This window comes from Mixophyes fleayi, chromosome 2, assembly GCF_038048845.1.
Source record: "Mixophyes fleayi isolate aMixFle1 chromosome 2, aMixFle1.hap1, whole genome shotgun sequence".
In the NCBI taxonomy this organism is placed as follows: domain Eukaryota; kingdom Metazoa; phylum Chordata; class Amphibia; order Anura; family Limnodynastidae; genus Mixophyes; species Mixophyes fleayi.
Genome location: NC_134403.1, coordinates 65,577,765 through 65,596,835, shown reverse-complemented (window position 1 = coordinate 65,596,835; position 19,071 = coordinate 65,577,765). Strand labels below are relative to the sequence as shown.

Below are 19,071 nucleotides of genomic sequence, written 5' to 3'. Positions count from 1 at the left end.
AAAATGCAGCAATATAAAATGATTCTTACAGCCGGCCACTAGCCCACAAGCATAAATAGACCCTTTAGCATAACTATCCATAGCTGTGAGAGCTGCCACAAACACTTGTTCTAACCCTAACAAAGTGCACAACATACAAAGAAAGCAGCGCCCTGGCTATCGTTTTATATTGCTACATTCATTGAATATACGCATATGAAGTTCTTGTCTTATTATCATTAATTAGATTGTAATTAATTTGCTATTTTATGTCACACATCATTTGGGTTTGCTCGTCTTGCACTGTCTGTCTTTTCCATGTTTTAACATTGTTAACTTTACATTTTTCTATTAAACAACCAGGAGGAAATTAACCAGTGACCTTCAGCAACTAATACATTTTGTGCGCTCAAAATGATTATATTAAAACAGGGCCAAACACAGCTGACGCGCTGTACTTCACCACATCAGTAGATAAGCACTTAATGAAGCCTAATTACTTAGAGCTCTCCTCAAAGGCTTGCTTAAAACACAAGCTGAACCTTTCATTGTAGAGAGGTTGGCGCTATAAAAACAATACCAACAGACAATAATCAAGTCACAGTACACACCAATATATTTTAAGAGAGGACACAATTCATTCGACCCGGTGTCAATCCCCTTGTGGATCCATGGACAACTTTAACGAAAAAAGTCAAGAAACTTACACAGCCCCTGTATGTCCCTTGGATTCTTTTTGATGTACCTATAAAGAAGCTATAAAGAGGGGGACATACAATGGGATTAAGGCATTGGTATGTGCAGAGAATATATCTGGATGTAAGTGAGAGTAGTGTTAAAGTGAATCTTATAAAGAATTTTTTATCTTGCTAATTAACGATCAGTGTGTGTATATACAGATGCAGGGAGTTTGCATGACAAAAACATGACAAGTCCACTCAGGTGTGGCACACTTGCATACATTAAACACAGTTTCAAATTATTGAAAATATTACTTCACTTATATGGAATTATCTTATAAGGTACTTCAAAAATGAAAGATAAAAGAAAAACATTTAAAATGTAAATAGAGTATACAGTCGTTATAATCATCTTTTTACATTGATTTTTACTTTCTAAAAACTTTTGTTTTCATTTTAATGCTACCTCAAAATATGATCATATTTTTTTAGCCTCTCACAGCTTACATAGAAATAATGACCTTAAGATTTTTCTCCACCACCTAGATTTTGTGAGAGGAGGTTGCATGTTTATGTACTACTGTTCAATGTGTTATTTGAAAGTGTCCTTAACACAGTCATACACAGTGGGCCTCATTCATTAAGGAAAGTAAGACAAAAAAAGGAGTACATTTTCTCCTGGACAAAACCATGTTACAATGCAAGCGATGCATATTAGTTAATTATTTTGCACATAAGATAATTACTGGCTGTTTTTTCATGTAGCACACAAATACTGGATAGCTTTATTTGTACAGTTAAAGTTGAACTAGAACATGCCCTACCCCAACTATAAATCTGCCATCACATTTTAAATTTGCCTCCCCCTCCAATGCAACATGGTTTTGCCAAGGTGCAAAGTTACTCATTTATTTTGCTTTACTTTCCTTAATGAATCAGGCCCAGTGTCTTTACTTTGATGCATTAATGATCGTAAATCATAAGCAAACTCATGTCTTCACCAAAGAGCCTTACAGTGTGTGTGACAATCAAATATAAGCATGGGGACATTGCTAAAGATAAATAAAGTTTTTTTAGTGGTGACCTGGTCCTCATGAGTAAAACCAAACATGTCCTATTTTGATTCTGTCAACAGGTATAGTTGAGAAAAGTACCTGTAGACAGAATCATATCACAGCTTTCTTTATTTACCATTTTACCTTATTTCCTGGCACCTACGTATACCAATATAATTTGGGAGAATAAGGAATATATCCTAAGGTAGATTGCACTTGAGTGACTTCTACATCTCACCAAACAACATATGGACAAATCTTTGGAGGTTTCAAAACTATATTAAATCATACTTGCCAACTCTCCCGGAATGTCCAGGAGACTCCCGCATTTTGCGAGAGTCTCCCGGACTCCCGGGCGAGTGTGGCAAAATCCCGGATCTGCCCACTTCCTAGTGAAGTGGGCAGAATTAGGTCACAAACGCCGCGATTCCTGGTGAATCGCGGCGTTTGGCCCCGCCCCCCGCTGTCAAATGACGCGTTTTGCGTCATGATGTCACGGAGGCGGGTCCAAAATGACGCCGATTTTGGAGGCCCGCCCCCCATGACGTCCACCTCCCCCGCAGCCCCCCGGATACCAACATTGTAAAGTTGGTAAGTATGTATTAAATAACATTTGACAGTTGAACAGATCTTAGAATTCCTTTAGTTCTGGAATCCCTGTCTGTACTAGGTGGACTTAAGCTCCCAGGTGTATCAAGCCCAGTTAAAGTAGTGGTCTGTAATCACAATCAACAATGTGAAACTGCAATGGCAAATTCTTTTCTCTCAGGTACGTTTATTTCAGTTGTATCTCTTGGACCAGCTACAGGTCTGATGTAAGTGTCAAATTATAGTGATGACGGCTGCATATGCACGCTAGAACATGTGAATCAAGAGCAATTGTAAAAATTCATTTTATGTACAGTAGACATTAATAGCATCATGAAAAATGTATTTCATGGGAAAAAAATATATAACACTTTTATGTACCTAGACCTATATCCAACAAGAGATGTTTCTTCAGATATGGATGTGCATATGCCCAATTTAAGTGCATTAAAAAAAAAAAAAAAGTACATTACATTAGTTTTTCATTCCTTGAAGAAACAGGTCCATATTGTCTGGCACACAGATGTTAAATTAGATCTATTTCTTCTCTGTGTACCATATTAGTGACTCCCTTTTCCTGCTGTTTATTGAATTGTTGGAGAAATCTACAGTAGCTGTATGGGTGGAGATGGAGTACTATAGCTGCAATTAGCTGCAAACCACAAGCAAAACTGGATTTACTCACTAAAAATAGTCATTTGTGTTTTTAATAAGGTCATCGCTGAGGCAGGTGGTATTCCTGCTTTGAAAAATACATCAATATATTACATTTGTTGCCCCACCAACAAACATGCAGTTATCCAGACAGATCACTCCATCAGACCAACAAAGAACTAAAAGTGGTCCAAAAACTGACAGGCGGTAAGTTATTAAATTTAATATGTAAAAATAATAGTATGTGAATATCATTCATACTTATGCTTAGATGCTTCATTTTCTTTCTTGCTCATTTTGAAAGGGATCTGTCTCAACCCCAAATATTTGCAGCAGAAATGTTTGTAGTCTCCAGCTCAGGAAGCAAAGATGAAAGCTGTGTAATGTACTATGCTATGATCCTTGCAGCTGCCTTTTATAAGTATGGGCAGCACGGTGGCGAAGTGGTAGCACTTCTGCCTTACAGCGCTGGGGTCATGGGTTCAATCCCCGACCATGGCCTTATCTGTGTGGAGTTTGTATGTTCTCTCTGTGTTTGTGTCAGTTTCCTCCCACACTCCAAAAACATACTAGTAGGTTAATTGGTTGCTATCAAAATTGACCCTAGTCCCTACCTGTATGTGTGTGTCTATATTAGGGAATTTAGACTGTAAGGGGCAGGGGCAGATGTGAATGAGTTCTCTGTACAGCGCTGCGGAATCAGTGGCGCTATATAAATGATGATGATGATAAGTACAATATTCACTATGACCATGATTGTATGTGCCATATACTAGTTGGATGTGGGCAGTGGTCAAAGTGGGATGGTATAGGATGGTATGCCATATAGACACTTTTCCTACTTTTCCTACTGGCTTCATTGCAAAACTATCAAATTCCATTCACTGGAATTTTCTATGCGTCCACTTCTAAATTTCCACTTCAACCACTGGTTGTGGATAAAGGAGGAATGCGGGGATAGTTCTAAAAGGAGGTAGGCTGTCTACAGTGCCACAAAGTATAAATATACATTTTTAAGTTCATGACATGAGTTCATTTCACTCATTGAATTTCTTATTCATTTTCTCTTCAGATGAACTCATTTACCCTGTATCTTGATACCATCATACCGTGTCCCATCTGGATTCATGACCAGAAGTCTTAATGCTGACTGAATCGACTGGGCTGATAATATAAGAGGAGGAGGAAGTGCCGGACAGTAGAAAATATTCCTGTCCATAAAGGGACAAGAGGCAGAACTACAGGCATGGTCAAGGAGGTGTGGAGGTTCTAAAAGGGGAAGCATAAAGAAGTTATGACAGAGCTTAAAAAAGTAAGAGTGAGAGGTAGCTACTAGAGATGAGGCACAGGTTCGAGGTAAATCTAAGATGGCATAAGGAAGAGGATTTTGAGATGAGATTTGAGCTGTATGAAGTGGTGGTATTTTTGACGGCTCTGATGTTTTGGACATGTTGAGCTTTAGATAGCAATAGGACATCCATGTGGAGATAGCAGAGAGACAGTTGGTAACATGAGATAGTACAGAAGGGGAGAAGTTTGGGGAGGAGAGGTAGATTTGGATGTCATCAGCATAGAGGTTGTACTGGAGGCTATATGTTGAGCTTTAGATAGCAATAGGACATCCATGTGGAGATAGCAGAGAGACAGTTGGTAACATGGGATAGTACAGAATGGGAGAAGTTTGGGGAGGAGAGGTAGATTTGGATGTCATCAGCATAGAGGTTGTACTGGAGGCTATATGTTGAGCTTTAGATAGCAATAGGACATCCATGTGGAGATAGCAGAGAGACAGTTGGTAACATGAGATAGTACAGAATGGGAGAAGTTTGGGGAGGAGAGGTAGATTTGGATGTCATCAGCATAGAGGTTGTACTGGAGGCTATATGAGGAAATTAGTTCCTCAAGACACTATATGTACAGTGGGAAAAGAAGAGGGCTGAGAACAGAGTCTTGTGGGAACCCAACAGATAGTGGTAGTGGAGGCGAGGATCTGCCAGGTGTAGAGACATTAGAAGAGGTGTGTAATTGGTGTCCGGTACTGTGCCTCTTCCGCTCAGCAATGGGTGCCTTCTGCCCATTCTGCCGTGTCTGGTTTCTTACCTACCGGCAGAAAATTCTAAGGAACACTTCTCCATATTCATCCTTCTGAACATCTCTGTTGCTCTTGATACTGTTGATCACGCTCATGTCCTGCACACCCTTCACTCCATTGGCCTATGTGACACAGTTCTTTCCTGGTTCACATCCAACCTATTGTCATGAGGTATCAATGCTGATAATTACGTGCTGGTGTTGGCACTACTCTTGAAGCTTCCTATAGTGTCCCGTTGCCTAGTCTCCAAACCTCCAAACATATAGTAACTTATAATCTTTTCTGTATCTTTGTTTATTCATTGTGCAACCTTACCCGATTTAATTAAATGTGATGTGCCATGGATTGTCTCTGGAATGGTCACAAAGGCCCTCCACAGCTAAGCAACATTGAGGATTTTACCTCGCACGACATAGAGATGTTGAGATTCCATAGTACCTGGAAATGTTCACAGCTAGACATTATGGCGTATGGAAGTGGCCCCCATGTGATTAAATTCCCAGGCAATACATTGCTTGCTATCTTAACTGCTGTACTTTTTTACAACATCCAAACTAGCACAAAGTCCTCTATTTTTCTCTTGTGTCATTAGTGCTATTTGCTATTTAACTGTACAAAAACCTAACAAATATATCAGCAACTCATCTGGTGACTTTTTTGACAATGTACTGACTAATGCAAAAAATCCAATTTTTCTCATGAAAACTAAGTTATGTATTTTACATCAGCCTTTATCTATAAGCCTTCAAGCAAAACAACATATTTCCTTTAAGTATATATAGCAGGTTGAAAACAACATATTGCCTCAAGGCAAGACAGAGGGACACATGTAAATTGATCACTTAAAGAAAGTGACCAAGCCCAGTATTTTGCGAAGCTAAGAGTATATAAGAGCAATAAACAGAGTACACTTGTCACCATTTGAACCTGTCCCCATCTTATCACCAGTTGTACTGAAGAACCTGTAGCTACAATGAGCCGGAGTCAACGTTTTTCATCCTCTGGAGGAGCATCTTCTAGAGGCTTTAGCTCATCTTCAGTAGGAGGCAGCAACAGAAACGCCGTCAGCTCATCCTCTCAATGGGGTCTTCGCTCTGCTGCACCCAGTGCACCCAGTGCTGGCTTTGGGAGCAGAAGCCTCCTTAATCAGCGAGCTGGTAGTAGGATTTCCTCATCAGCCGGTGGATTCGGATTCGGTAGCTCAGATGGTGGGTTCTCTGGTGCAAGGGGGTTTGGGGGCTCTCAGTCTGCCGCTCCTTCTGCAGGTATCGTAAATGTGACCGTTAACAAAAGCCTCCTGACACCACTCTCCTTGGAAATTGATCCAAACATTTCAACATTTAAGAAAGAGGAAAGAGAGCAGATCAAGACCCTAAATAACAAATTTGCATCATTCATTGACAAGGTATAACACTATATATATATATATATATATATATATATATATATATATATATTTTTTGTTATGGTATGATTGCTTAACTTGTAATTAGATCTAATAAGCAATATATTGCATTGTTTTTATAGTTACCATTACAATTGCATTTATGTTAACATTTATATTTGCAACAAATTCATGGCATATTTTAAATATACAATTTCTGCATGCATGGCATTTATTAGCTGTACTACACTGCATCTCACTCTGTGACTTCTACCAGTTTGCTTGATCTTTATGTTGTGGAAGAACCTTGAACTTAATAAGTGTCATTTAGATTTAGGAGAAAAGCAAAAAACGTGCATGTTTTCTCTGAGACAAACCATGTTGCAATGCAAGGGTTGCAAATGTAAATATTTATGTTTTGTATACAGGGAAAATACTGTCTGTCTTTGCATGTAGCACACAATACTGGACAGGTTTATTTTACACTGCAGTTTAGAGTTGAACTAGGACACTCCCCCTTCCATCTCAAAATATGTCTGCATATTTTAAATGTGTGATGTTCCCCCCCTTCGACATGGTTTTGCCAAGGTGCAAATTTGTACCTTTTTATTCTCTTGCTCCTATCTCTAAATGAGGCCATATATGTTTAATGTGCTTATTGCTTATTGTTTATTCTTATCTTTTGCCAGGTTCGATTCCTTGAGCAACAGAATAAAGTACTTGAGACTAAATGGAGCCTGTTGCAACAACAAGGAGGTGGTCAATCCGGCCAAAAAAGTAACATTGAGCCTCTTTTTATTGCTTACATTAATAACCTGAAGAGTCAGCTGGACAGCATAGTGAACAATAGAAGTCGCCTTGAGGGAGAGCTACGTAATGAACAGGATCGTGTTGAGGACTTTAAACGCAGGTATGTTGATATGACACTTTTCACAGGGCTGTAAACTCTCAAATCAATTCCCTCCCACAAAAGGTCAGAAAAAAAAAACTTGTTGAAACTAAGGGGTAGATTTACTACAACTTAAATGGAAAAGTGGAGGTGTTGCCCGCAGCAACCAATCACGTTCTAATTAACATCTATGTAGTACATTCTAGAAAATGGGATTGGCTACTATGGGCAACACCTCCGCTTTTCCTTTCCTAGAAGTTTAAGTAAATCTAAGTCTAATGGGCAGTATGTGCTCAGCTAAAAGCTATAGTCACTGACAGCTTGCAGTTCTAGAACCTCATGAATGTGGTCTTTTTGATGCAGAGTGACATTTATTTACCAAATGAAGCAATGTACACTAATATAACTCTATCATTTTTCTATATCAACACCTCACTGAAAAATGCAAGTTCCCATGCTGTCAATTAATAATTCCTATTTTGCTTATTGATTTAAGTAGCAAAACTTGTTAGTGTAGACCATATACTAATGTCTTTGGTAGTTTGTGCAATTGGTGAGTGGGCACCACTGGGGGTCCACATCTGAATGCCATTATTTATTATAACATATGTAAGTTTACTGTGAGGCCCTTCATCCCCCAATCCAACACATATAATTATAGCAGCTATTTGCTGATCAGATTTTGCATAGTCACAAAATGAAAAGGAGTTTCAAAAGTTTACTGAATGAATCAAAGTATTTAAGTTGCATTTTATATAAATTACATATATGTACCAACAGGTATGAAGATGAAATTAACCAGAGAGCTTCAGCAGAGAATGAATTTGTGCTGCTCAAAAAGGTTAGATTCAAAACTATTCCATTTACAGCTGATGTCTTTTACTTCAACAGGAGACGATTATTATTAAAAAAAAACCTAAAAAGAAATACAGACCTCCCACATAAACTACCTGCTTAAAACACGGTCTAAAAACTGGCATTATAGTGGGGCACTATGAAAAGCCTCCCCTTGGGCTTTGCACCCATAGTCCTTTTGCTTCGTACCCTGCCAGCTGAAGTGTGGTGCTTGGCTGTAACATTATAGCCAAGGGCCACGCTTCACATGTAAGAAGCTGTTGGTTATTTTTCCATCATGTCAGTGACCAGCACTCCATGTGGGGGCACAGCGGGGGCATTGTTTTAGGCACTACCCAATCATCTGCTCTCTAGACATCCACATGGGTGTGTCTAATGGTAGCACTGGCTGGGGTGCACAAGGATAATGTGCACACAGTATGACAGAGGGTGAAACCGATGCCCAATGTGGAGGGATTAATTATTCACAGAGGCAGAAATAGATGACAGAGAGCCACTGTGCTGAAAAAGTCTTTGAGCCGACTTCAGCACCCACATTTTAACCGCCAATGTGTGCAGGTTCATAGGAGCAGCTTGGTAATAGAATATAGAATGTAGAGTGGGTTCTACATTCTTAACAAGTGTGTGTGCAAAATGATTAACATTATTTAAAATACCTTCTCTAGGTTCTAGAAATTTCTACATATATAGTGTTTTCTCTTATCATCAGCTTAGTTTTTAGGTTTAGTGGTCTTTCTAAGACCATGGCATCATGTGAAAAAAAAATCAATAGGCACATTTACTGAATGAATAAATATCTTTACTTAATTTACAGGATGTTGATGCAGATTATCTAGTCAAGGTGGAACTGGAAGGGAAACTGAATGCCCTCAATGAAGAGATTGCCTTCTTGAAAGCTCTTTATGAACAGGTAATGACTATTCAGCAATGTAGCAAAAGTGTCTCCACAAAGAATTGTTGATATAGAACCAATTAATAATCAAGAAAGATGAAGTATCTATCTATCTATCTATCTATCTATCTATCTATCTATCTATCTATCTATCTATCTATCTATCTTCCCAGATTACAGATATTTCTTGTTTGAAGAAATATAATTACAGAACTTTGTATCTCTGATGCAATAATATATGTATTGATTTAACTAGTGTTCATTGGGCCCTAGTGAAAAACTTGCACTATGATTTTATTCCCTATCTGTACACCATGGAGCAGGACCTTAGATGTCAGTATATGGTATCACAGACAGAATATAATGGCACAAGGTATTAATAAGCAGTACAGCCTTAATTATTTTAGCATACTACATGTCACCTGGTTGCCAGCAGCAATCACAGCACTTATCATCGTTACTGCCTTTACTCTATGAACAATTGAAAAGTTGGGTCAGGCTTTTGCTGGACCCTTATTATCACTGTAACTACACTTAATATGAACACTTCACCTTGAAATCTTCTTAACAGAATCAATGAATTAATTACATTCTGCATCTCAGAACGCTGTTATTCCCTAGCATCCATGCAATGTCCTTCCTGATTTGAAATGGAGTTTTTAACACTATATTTCAGTCTTATCAGTTCTAAGTAAACTTTTGCATGATTAACATCCAAACGACTATAATATGAAACAGAAATCTCCTATTGCCCATAATGACTATACATTGTCTTAGTGTCGCTATACATTGTACATGGTAGGATTGACTAAGATTGGATGTGGCAAGCTTGCTATGGCCCCAGAACCTAGCGATGACAATTGCCCAATGAAAATCATTTATGGCGACTTGTACCACAGTAGTATTACATCTCAGTGTGTTCACTAAAGATTTTAATACCTAAACGAACAAAAGCAGTGCATTCAATACACTCATTAGATCTATCAATATGTATATTTACTAAACAACTTATTCATAATAATTACATCATTCTTTCTTCCCATTCCCAAATGAGGTTGTTTTCTGTCTTGCATTGTGGCAGCATTCTGTGCTTGTTTTCCTCTCTTACCGACTGTGTTCTTTACAAATATTCTGAAATTGCAGGAGCTTGGTGAGATCAGCCAACAGGTGTCTGACACTTCCGTTCTTCTGACAATGGACAACAACAGATCACTGAACCTAGATGATATCATCGCTGAAGTAAAGGGTCAATATGAGGACATCGCCAACAAGAGCAGAGCCGAGGCAGAAGATGCATACAAGAACAAGGTTAGAAATGCCTTCACACTGCCATAAAATGTCTTCACACTACTGATCAGCAAACTAAAAAGTCTAAATCTAACGGTTTCAACAATTCAGTTACTCTTCTTAATACATTCTGTATAAACATGGTTATGGCAAAGGAATAAATAATGAGTCTTAGAACAATCTGCATATTGGGACAGTAGAAAATAGTCCACTAGTAAAAGTCACCATACGCTGGTGGCCAAATAAGACAGATCCATAGATTTAGTAATTGAGTTTAACAGTCAGATATTATGGTGCACAGTTAAGGCCTCATTTATAGATGAATCACATGTACTCAGAACATACGTAGGGAAAACACGCACACAAAGAACACACACATTCGGACGCATCTCAAGATGTATAAAAACAGTATAATTTGCACCAGGCATGCATCAGTGGTACATTTATTCATACATATGCCGCATGATAGGGTACAAATGGAGCAAAGAAGTCACATTGCCCTATTTGTACACAATATTATAATGTAATGAAGAGTGTTATATTCTTTTGACAGTTAAAAAATGCAAAAGTTGCATGTTCCATATAAAATATAATTAAATAAAAACACAAATACAAAATATAATACAAATTAGATTCAAACATCTGGGGGTAAATGTATGAACATCCGATTTTTTCAACTCGCTGGAAATCGGCGGCTTTGTAGTGAAAATTTAAAGCGGCGATGGCTTGTAAAGGCAAACCTGCCTTTACAAGCCATCGCTGCTTTAAATTTTACCTGCAAAGTCGCCGATTTCCAGCGAGTTGAAAAAATCGGATATTCATACATTTATCCCCTGATGTTTACACTTTTAAAAATCAAATGGGAATTGTCTTGCCTGAGGTTGTCCAAATGGGAATGTCAATGCCAATGAATTAAGTACTATCAGCTGGAGTGGTCAGCATACAACCATACAATCAGAAACAGCTAGCTAGTGCTGTTGTAATCCTCAACGTTGCATATTGTTGCACACGCAAGAAATACACCACCTAAACCCTGTATCTGCGGATGCGTTAACGTCCATGCTTGTCAACCCCTCCTGCCTAATCAGTTGTAAAGAGACACAATTCAACAAAAAGCAACAGTCTATATGTGGATGTATGCGTGTGCATTTTTGGTGCCAATGAGCAGTATGGAAATGAAATTCTTACACGAAAAAAATGATGTGCTCTACATTAGCCTCTTAGTTTAGCTGGTTGCATGATGAACACACACTGTCAGATCATAACAATCATCCAACCCCACTTTACTCAAGTCCCATCGACACTGAGATCCCAGTCAAACAACGGCCAAGATTAATGACTGCTTCAGCCCATACAGTGGGATTGGTGGACAATTTGCTCTAAAAATGTCTGCCAGAATCATGGTGTGTATGGGTATTTTAACAATTGCAATGTTGAATGCGTTCTTGGATATAACAAGCTTTTCTAGTTTTTTTGATCTATTGTTCTGTCAACAGTTCCAGCAGTTGCAGAATGCTGCCGGCCAGCAGGGGGATGAGGTGAAAAACACCAAGAACGAGATATCACAACTTAACAGAGCCATCCAGAGACTCAAAGCTGAGATTGAGAATGTTAAGAAACAGGTAAAATTCCCCTATAACTCAAATATCTTTAGCAATATCTTCAATTCCGACTAATACTGACTATGGCACTTCCTTTGGTTAATTAATACAAATTAATACTTATGTTATTACCGCACTCTGTGTTGCATCACAGGTGTTATAAACAGGCACTTTTACAAAATGGTTATTTATAGTGATAGGTCAAATATGTACCAGAAATGTATTGTTTTATTAGTCTTTTTATTTGCCTGTGCTCTCTATAGAAAGAGGTCTCCTGCCTCTATAGCACCGGGGACAAGTATAATATTTTATTTCTATTAACACATACTCAGTTAGACAATTCCTTGTTTAATGCTTTCCCCATATTATCATAAAGCTGACCTATCATAAACCTCCAAATGTTCAATGTGAACTTAAAACATCTGCAAAATTATTACATCTCTATTTTATTACTAGTTATTCCATACCCTGCTATATCTATAAGTGTAAGCTATCCGTCTTAATATTGTTTTATACATTAATCATTTCCAGATTGCCAGCCTTGAGTTATCCATTGCAGAGGCCGAGGAACGCGGAGATGCCGCTCTAGCAAATGCCCGGTCTAAGGTGGCTGAATTGGAAGCTGCACTGCAGAGGCAGAAGCAGGACATGGCTCGCCTACTGAAAGACTACCAGGAGCTGATGAATGTGAAACTGTACCTGGATATTGAAATTGCCACTTACAGGACACTGCTAGAGGGAGAGGAGAGCAGGCAAGTTTCAGCAAATCTATAGTTATCCGTACACGATATCAAGATAAAAGGACTTAAGTTTTAGAAAATCATTCTTCTAAAAACTGTGCTATATGTTCTTTATTGACAAAAAGTAGGGTAAAGGAGTCTTGGTAACCTGAAACTTCTGTAAATGAAGTGATAATGTCATAACAACTAAATTTAGTAGTTATATGAGTTTAGTAAATCCATCAAAAGCAGGGTTACTTAACTTAATTTTGTGCCATCTAACAGTAGGAGTAAATGCATTTTCTATTTGACTTCATTTTTTCCATCTTTCATTTATTTTATGCTTTTATTTTCTACAGAATATCGGGAGAGGTCACAAACACAGTCAATGTCTGTAAGTATTACTGTACCATCTTCTTATTATGCTGAATTGTTTTTATGAGATGCACATTAGAGAGAGCTGTGATGTGGGTTAACAAGTGGCAAATTTTCATGAAACAATAATATGTAATGAATGCAAACCTCCAAACTCTCAACTCCTGCATAATACCACTGAGTAGTACACAAGGACAGGGTATCAAATGATCACTGTACAATACATAATAGTATACAATAAGAAATAGCAACTCAGGATTAATCATTATTGAACAAGTAGGATCCCCTAGGGTATACAAGCTAAACACAAAGGTTAATATTATAGAGAATATTCATGATAATGGTCCCTATCCATTCGCTAGGGAGAGTACTGACTTTGAGACCTCATTTACTAGAAAGACAAAACAAAATACCTCAACCTCACTGACATCATTTTTGTTCTCCATGTCCTTGTGACTTAGTTGCTTCAAGTTCTATGTATATTGGTTCAGCTTACAAATTGGATGCCTCCACCTTGTGTAGGTGATGGGCACATGTTAAAGTTTGGGATTTAAGCAATACACATTATGATATGCATGACATGTATAAATATTTCATGTAATTTTGTCTTGCAGCTTATCTAAGTGGCTCTAGCTCCGGTGCTGGTGCTGGTAGTGGTGGTGGTGGTGGCTACAGCTCTGGGTTTGGTGGCAACACCTCAAGTTCATCCGCCAGCTTCTCCAGAGGTGGACAGAAAGACAAAAGACGTCCGGTGAAGATCATTTCCACAACTGAAAGCCTGAATTCCATTTATGCTTCTTAACAAAATGTATTGTGTAAAAATGCGGCAATTAAAACAAATGCATTCGCATTTATGAAATGTTCTGCAATCATTATCATGCTTGGCAAGTGAACAAAACCATTTTGAGGGATAGTCTATGAAAGTGGAGTAAACATAAGATGCCATTCAACTGCCCTTAAAAATTATTATAATAAAAAAATAACTTGATATACTACCATTATAATGAGTTTTTTTAGATTTATATTAGATTTAACCCGATTTCAACTTACGACCATCACTTTTACACTGCTTTTATATCTATTCATGTTTTAAGCCCCTTTCAGCTAACTCAACTATCATTACCCCCTCAGAGTTGTTTTCCACCATCTAGATCTTGCGAGAAGAGGTTCCAGGTTTATATACTACTATTCTAGGTCTTCTCCTAAAGTGGACTTAATTAGAACATTCATGCACAATGCCTTTTGTTTGATGTAAAAATGATAATAAATCATAAGCAAATTTATATCTTCACCAAATAGCCTCACTGTGTGTTCTGTGTGTCAAACAAATATGTGCATGGGAAATCCAATATTTCCTACATGTTACTATGTGGATATTGCTACTGGTCCTTATGACTAAAACCATTTTGTAGTATTATACAAACAATTATGAGCTATTTCTATAGAAGAACATATGTAGATCAATCATGGGGGTAAATGTATGAACCTCCGGATTCTTCAACTCCGGCGAGTTCAGCGTCTTCAGCGCTTAAATTTAAAGCGGCGCTGCCTTGTAAAGGGAAGTCTCCCTTTACAAGGCAGCGCCGCTTTAAATTTAAGCGCTGAAGACGCTGAACTCGCCGGAGTTGAAGAATCTGGAGGTTCATACATTTACCCCATGGACTCCAAAGTTCCACTTTGACACTCATAGTTTTTGTAACTAAATCTTTTTCATATGTTATCTATATTTGTAGTTATTTAGCCATCTTTGCCAATTTGGCTGGTATGTTAAATAAACTATGTGGAGGAATTGAGGGGAACCAGCTCAGATCTCATCGAAAAGAATTGTCTTGTTCTCGATTTCATAAAAACTATTAATTCAAATGGTTAAGTTGGACTCAAGAGTATATTAAATAGGCACACATATTATTTATTTAAATATCACCTACTTATTATACGGCAGCCTACAAAGAATGTTTTTTAATCATTCACATCAGTCCTTACATCAGTGGAGCTTAGAGTCTTCTCTATCACAAAAATGCACATATAATAACAGTAACTTGTAGCGGCAGTATGTCCTTGGGATGTGGGAAGATACTGAAGCATTATCACAAGAGAGAGGATATAGTTACACACAGGTGTGGGACTATTTATCTATTCCTTATAATTCATAGTCCATTCTAGAAATAGATAGGGTGCACTCTAAAGTGTTAGTAGTTCGAAACAAAATAGAGATATAGATTATATAAAACTTCACTTTTATTAGTTCATGTTTAAAATGATAAACAAAGGTTAATATGATCGAGAATATTCATGATAATGGTCCCTATCCATTCACTAGGGACAGTACTGACTTTGAGACCTCATTTACTAGAAAGACAAAACAAAATACCTCTACCTTACTAACATCATGTTTGTTCTCCATGTCCTTGTGACTTAGTTGCTTCAAGTTCTATGTATATTGGTTCAGCTTACAAATTGGATGCCTCCACTTTGTGTAGGTGATGGGCACATGTTAAAGTTTGGATTTTAAGCAGTACACATTATGATATGCATGATATGTATAAATATTTCATGTAATTTTGTCTTGCAGCTTATCTAAGTGGCTCTAGCTCCGGTGCTGGTGCTGGGAGTGGTGGTGGTGGTGGCTACAGCTCTGGGTTTGGTGGCAACACCTCAAGTTCATCCGCCAGCTTCTCCAGAGGTGGACAGCAAGACAAAAGACGTCCGGCGGTGAAGATCATTTCCACAACTGAAAGCCTGAATTCCATTTATGCTTCTTAACAAAATGTATTGTGTAAAAATGCGGCAATTAAAACAAATTTATTCGCATTAATGAATTGTTCTGCAATCATTATCATGCTTGGCAAGTGAACAAAACCATTTGAGGATTAGTCTATAAAAGCATTATCACAAGAGAGAGGATATAGTTGCACACATGTGTGGGACTATTTATCTATTCCTTATGATTCATAGTCCATTCTAAAAATAGATAGGGTGCACTCTAAAGCGTAAGTAGTTTGAAACAAAACAAAAAGAAAAAAAGAACAGAAGAGGCACTCCAGCCCCCAAAATAAATATATAGATTATATAAAACTTCACTTTTATTAGTTCATGTATAAAATGATAAACAAAGCAGCAAGATATTTATTAAAAAACATGTGTTTTATATGTTCTGTGTTAAAATCCATTAAACATCCGACAGCGGCATAAGGTATATTTCCAAATAAAAGTATGAGAGAAAGTCCAATGACCTATAGTTTATATTGTTCCAATCAAGCTAATAAACCTACTCATACGTGATTACATACAAGGTCCCTATCTGGATCAGAGATACTAAAGCACCCAGAGGAAGCCACTCACACACAGGGAGATCATGCAAATTCCACACAGATTGATCTATTCCTCACCTGTGCTCTATACTGTGAGGATATTGGGTACTTAGATCACTGGAGCCGACGACATATGACTTCACAATGGTACTTTATTAAGTAACAATGTATGGCAGTCTTTAACAGGCAATGTTCTCTTTACCAGGTGGGTAACAATAGTCCAGCAATAGTTTCCAAGTTGGTAGCCAGGTGGCAAAAGTCACAGTACAAAGTCACAGTATAGTAACAAGATAGCCAAATGCCAGACAACATTAGTTCACCGCTGTTCCCAGATTTTTAGATTACTCAGACCAGAGTATGACCTCTTCAATCCATCATTCCAAACTAGCATGCCATTGGATTTGTGAGCTTTGTAGACAAAGCCTCAGCTTCCAATAACAACAATAGATCACATCCATAGACAACCCCCCCCCCCCCCATACTCTGGCATGCATATCTTTAAAGGCAAAGAAATTGCCTCCTCCATTTGAATAATCCAACACTCCTTTACTCCAAAGATCTACATTTACTATCAATGTGTATTTAAAGGACTAAACTACCATATCAAGGACTCACACTATTATTTAACCTATTCAATTAGTAAAGGTCTGCTAGACATGCTGGCATTACAGGCATGCAATATAATGTCCCTTCCATATACAACACTACACAATACCCTCTTAGCTTACAGTTCATTATTAATTACCCTGATGCAGAGAGTTTTCTATTCAATTGACATCAGGACTTGCAGAACCTCCTATGGTCATATTTACTGATCACACAATATCCAGGCTGCAGACTACACAACAGAATGTTGACCAAGGCCTGGCTGAATATGTGGATTAAGATTTAAGGTTGCTAGAAACACAGTCTTAGAATATTAACCTAATTGTAACAGTATGTATACATTATCTATAAACTATGTACATTTTGCATCTACGTGACATCACAAAACTAATAACTATACTCAAAGTCTGCCATTTACCTTACACAGAACACTTATTGAATATACATTACCAATTTGTTACTTGTCACCCACCTGAAGTAATCTAAACATTATGTCCCAGTGTACCATAATTCACCAATACCATCAGAACATATGAAATATGACGACACACTATGTATATTAATAATGTTTTACCCTTGAAAACGCACCAGTCGCATAAAGATCAGAGGTATATTGATGCAGGAGACTTACACAGGATAATGTTCATAGCAGTTGCTTTAAGATTTTTAATATTGTGTACATAGCATCCTGCTTTCCTCAATTTCATCTCCTGTATAAATCTGGGAAGTGGTATCTTGGCTGATGTCCGGGCAAGTATCAAGGACAGGTCCTGGTTGATTGCAAGGATGGGGATCTGGTTCCTCTTGCCTAGATAAACCGTCAGAATTTCCAGACTCTTTTTAAGGTAAATTAAAAAGTTATAACTTAAGTTTGTAAGGCTAAACTCTATCTCAACAACCATCATTTGTCTCCTACATTTTGGTATTTTGGATTGTGATCAGTGTTCATGGAAAATTCATGGCCATACAAATATGGGTGCAATTTCTTTAGTGCCCAGACAGTGACCAGACACTCTTTCTTGATCGTGGCGTATGCATCTCACAAGCTAACAACTTCTGAGAGAGATAGACCATGGGATTCTCATGACCATCTTATCTGACCTGGTTCAACACAGCTCCGACTCCACAACACGATGCATAAGTTTGCACTACAAACCATTGTTGGTAGGCTTGGATGGCTAACACTGGCTGACTGGCTAAAATCTTTTTAAATTGCCTAAACGCCTTATCACATTCCTCTCTCCAGTTTATCTGCTAATTTAATTCTTGGTGGTCAGTTAAGAGTTTGGTGATTGTAATCTTATTTCGCAATTATTTACTGTAGTACTGAGAGTTTCCAAGGTAAGCCCATACTTATCTTGGTTGGTGGGTTGAGGCCACTTGGTTATGGCTTAAATGTAATTTCAAACAGCCTAAATGGAAACGTCAATCCCTAGTGCTCTTGGGCTTCCTTGATAAGGGATATCTGCCAATATCCTTTACTAAGGTCCTATGTGGACACAAAGTGAGCTGCTTTCAGGCTATAGAACAACATCTTCACCCATTACATGGGGTATGTATCTGTGACCATCACCTCATTCAACTTTCTATAGTTCATATAGAAGTGGGTACTCCTGTCCTTCTTGGGAACTAACACAACACTAGCTGCTCAAGGACCCTTGTATGGTTCAATAGCTCCTAGTTCCAGCATTTCATCAATTTCCTTTTTCATCATGCTCATCACCTCGATCCCACACTGTATGAGTGTTGTTTACTGGTTGAGGCTCACCAGAATTATGGCCTACCACATTGGGTCACCCAGGTTGCTGATGAAGTAGGCCCTCTTCACCTCCGTCACCTGATGCCTCTGCCTGTCTGTTAAATGTGTGTTACTCGGCACAAGGCCAAGAGAAATTATGCAGGAGCCTGGCACAGGTTTTGGAAACCCCTATGTGTCCTGCTAATAGAAGGGTCATGAGCCAGCACTAGAAGCTGTAAACGATACCTCCGTAGAATAAATCACTGCTTTTGGTAATTTCTTTTGTCCTTGTTTTTTATTAATTGTCCCATGGGTTTTATTATCCTAGGTCATCGGTAGTTACACAGCCATAATCCTCTTATTGAT

General features: G+C 38.1%; 1 protein-coding gene across 1 annotated transcript; it reads left to right on the top strand.

Annotated features, from left to right (window-relative positions):
- The first annotated feature begins 3,023 nt into the window (after positions 1–3,023).
- LOC142139823 (keratin, type II cytoskeletal cochleal-like) lies at positions 3,024–12,730 on the top strand. The gene is made up of 8 exons (XM_075197692.1): positions 3,024–3,163; positions 5,997–6,453; positions 7,122–7,342; positions 8,102–8,162; positions 8,991–9,086; positions 10,212–10,376; positions 11,852–11,977; positions 12,488–12,730. The coding sequence occupies exons 1-8, from the start codon at positions 3,093–3,095 to the stop codon at positions 12,728–12,730; spliced, it is 1,440 nt and encodes a 479-aa protein (XP_075053793.1). The 5' UTR covers positions 3,024–3,092.
- Positions 12,731–19,071: the final 6,341 nt, after the last annotated feature.

Coding starts and splice junctions, on each gene's coding strand:
- LOC142139823 (XM_075197692.1), top strand. CDS start 3,093: ATGCAGTTATCCAGACAGATCACTCCATCAGACCAACAAAGAACTAAA. Junction 8,163..8,990: donor AATTTGTGCTGCTCAAAAAG/GTTAGATTCAAA, acceptor CTTAATTTACAG/GATGTTGATGCAGATTATCT. Junction 11,978..12,487: donor TTGAGAATGTTAAGAAACAG/GTAAAATTCCCC, acceptor AATCATTTCCAG/ATTGCCAGCCTTGAGTTATC.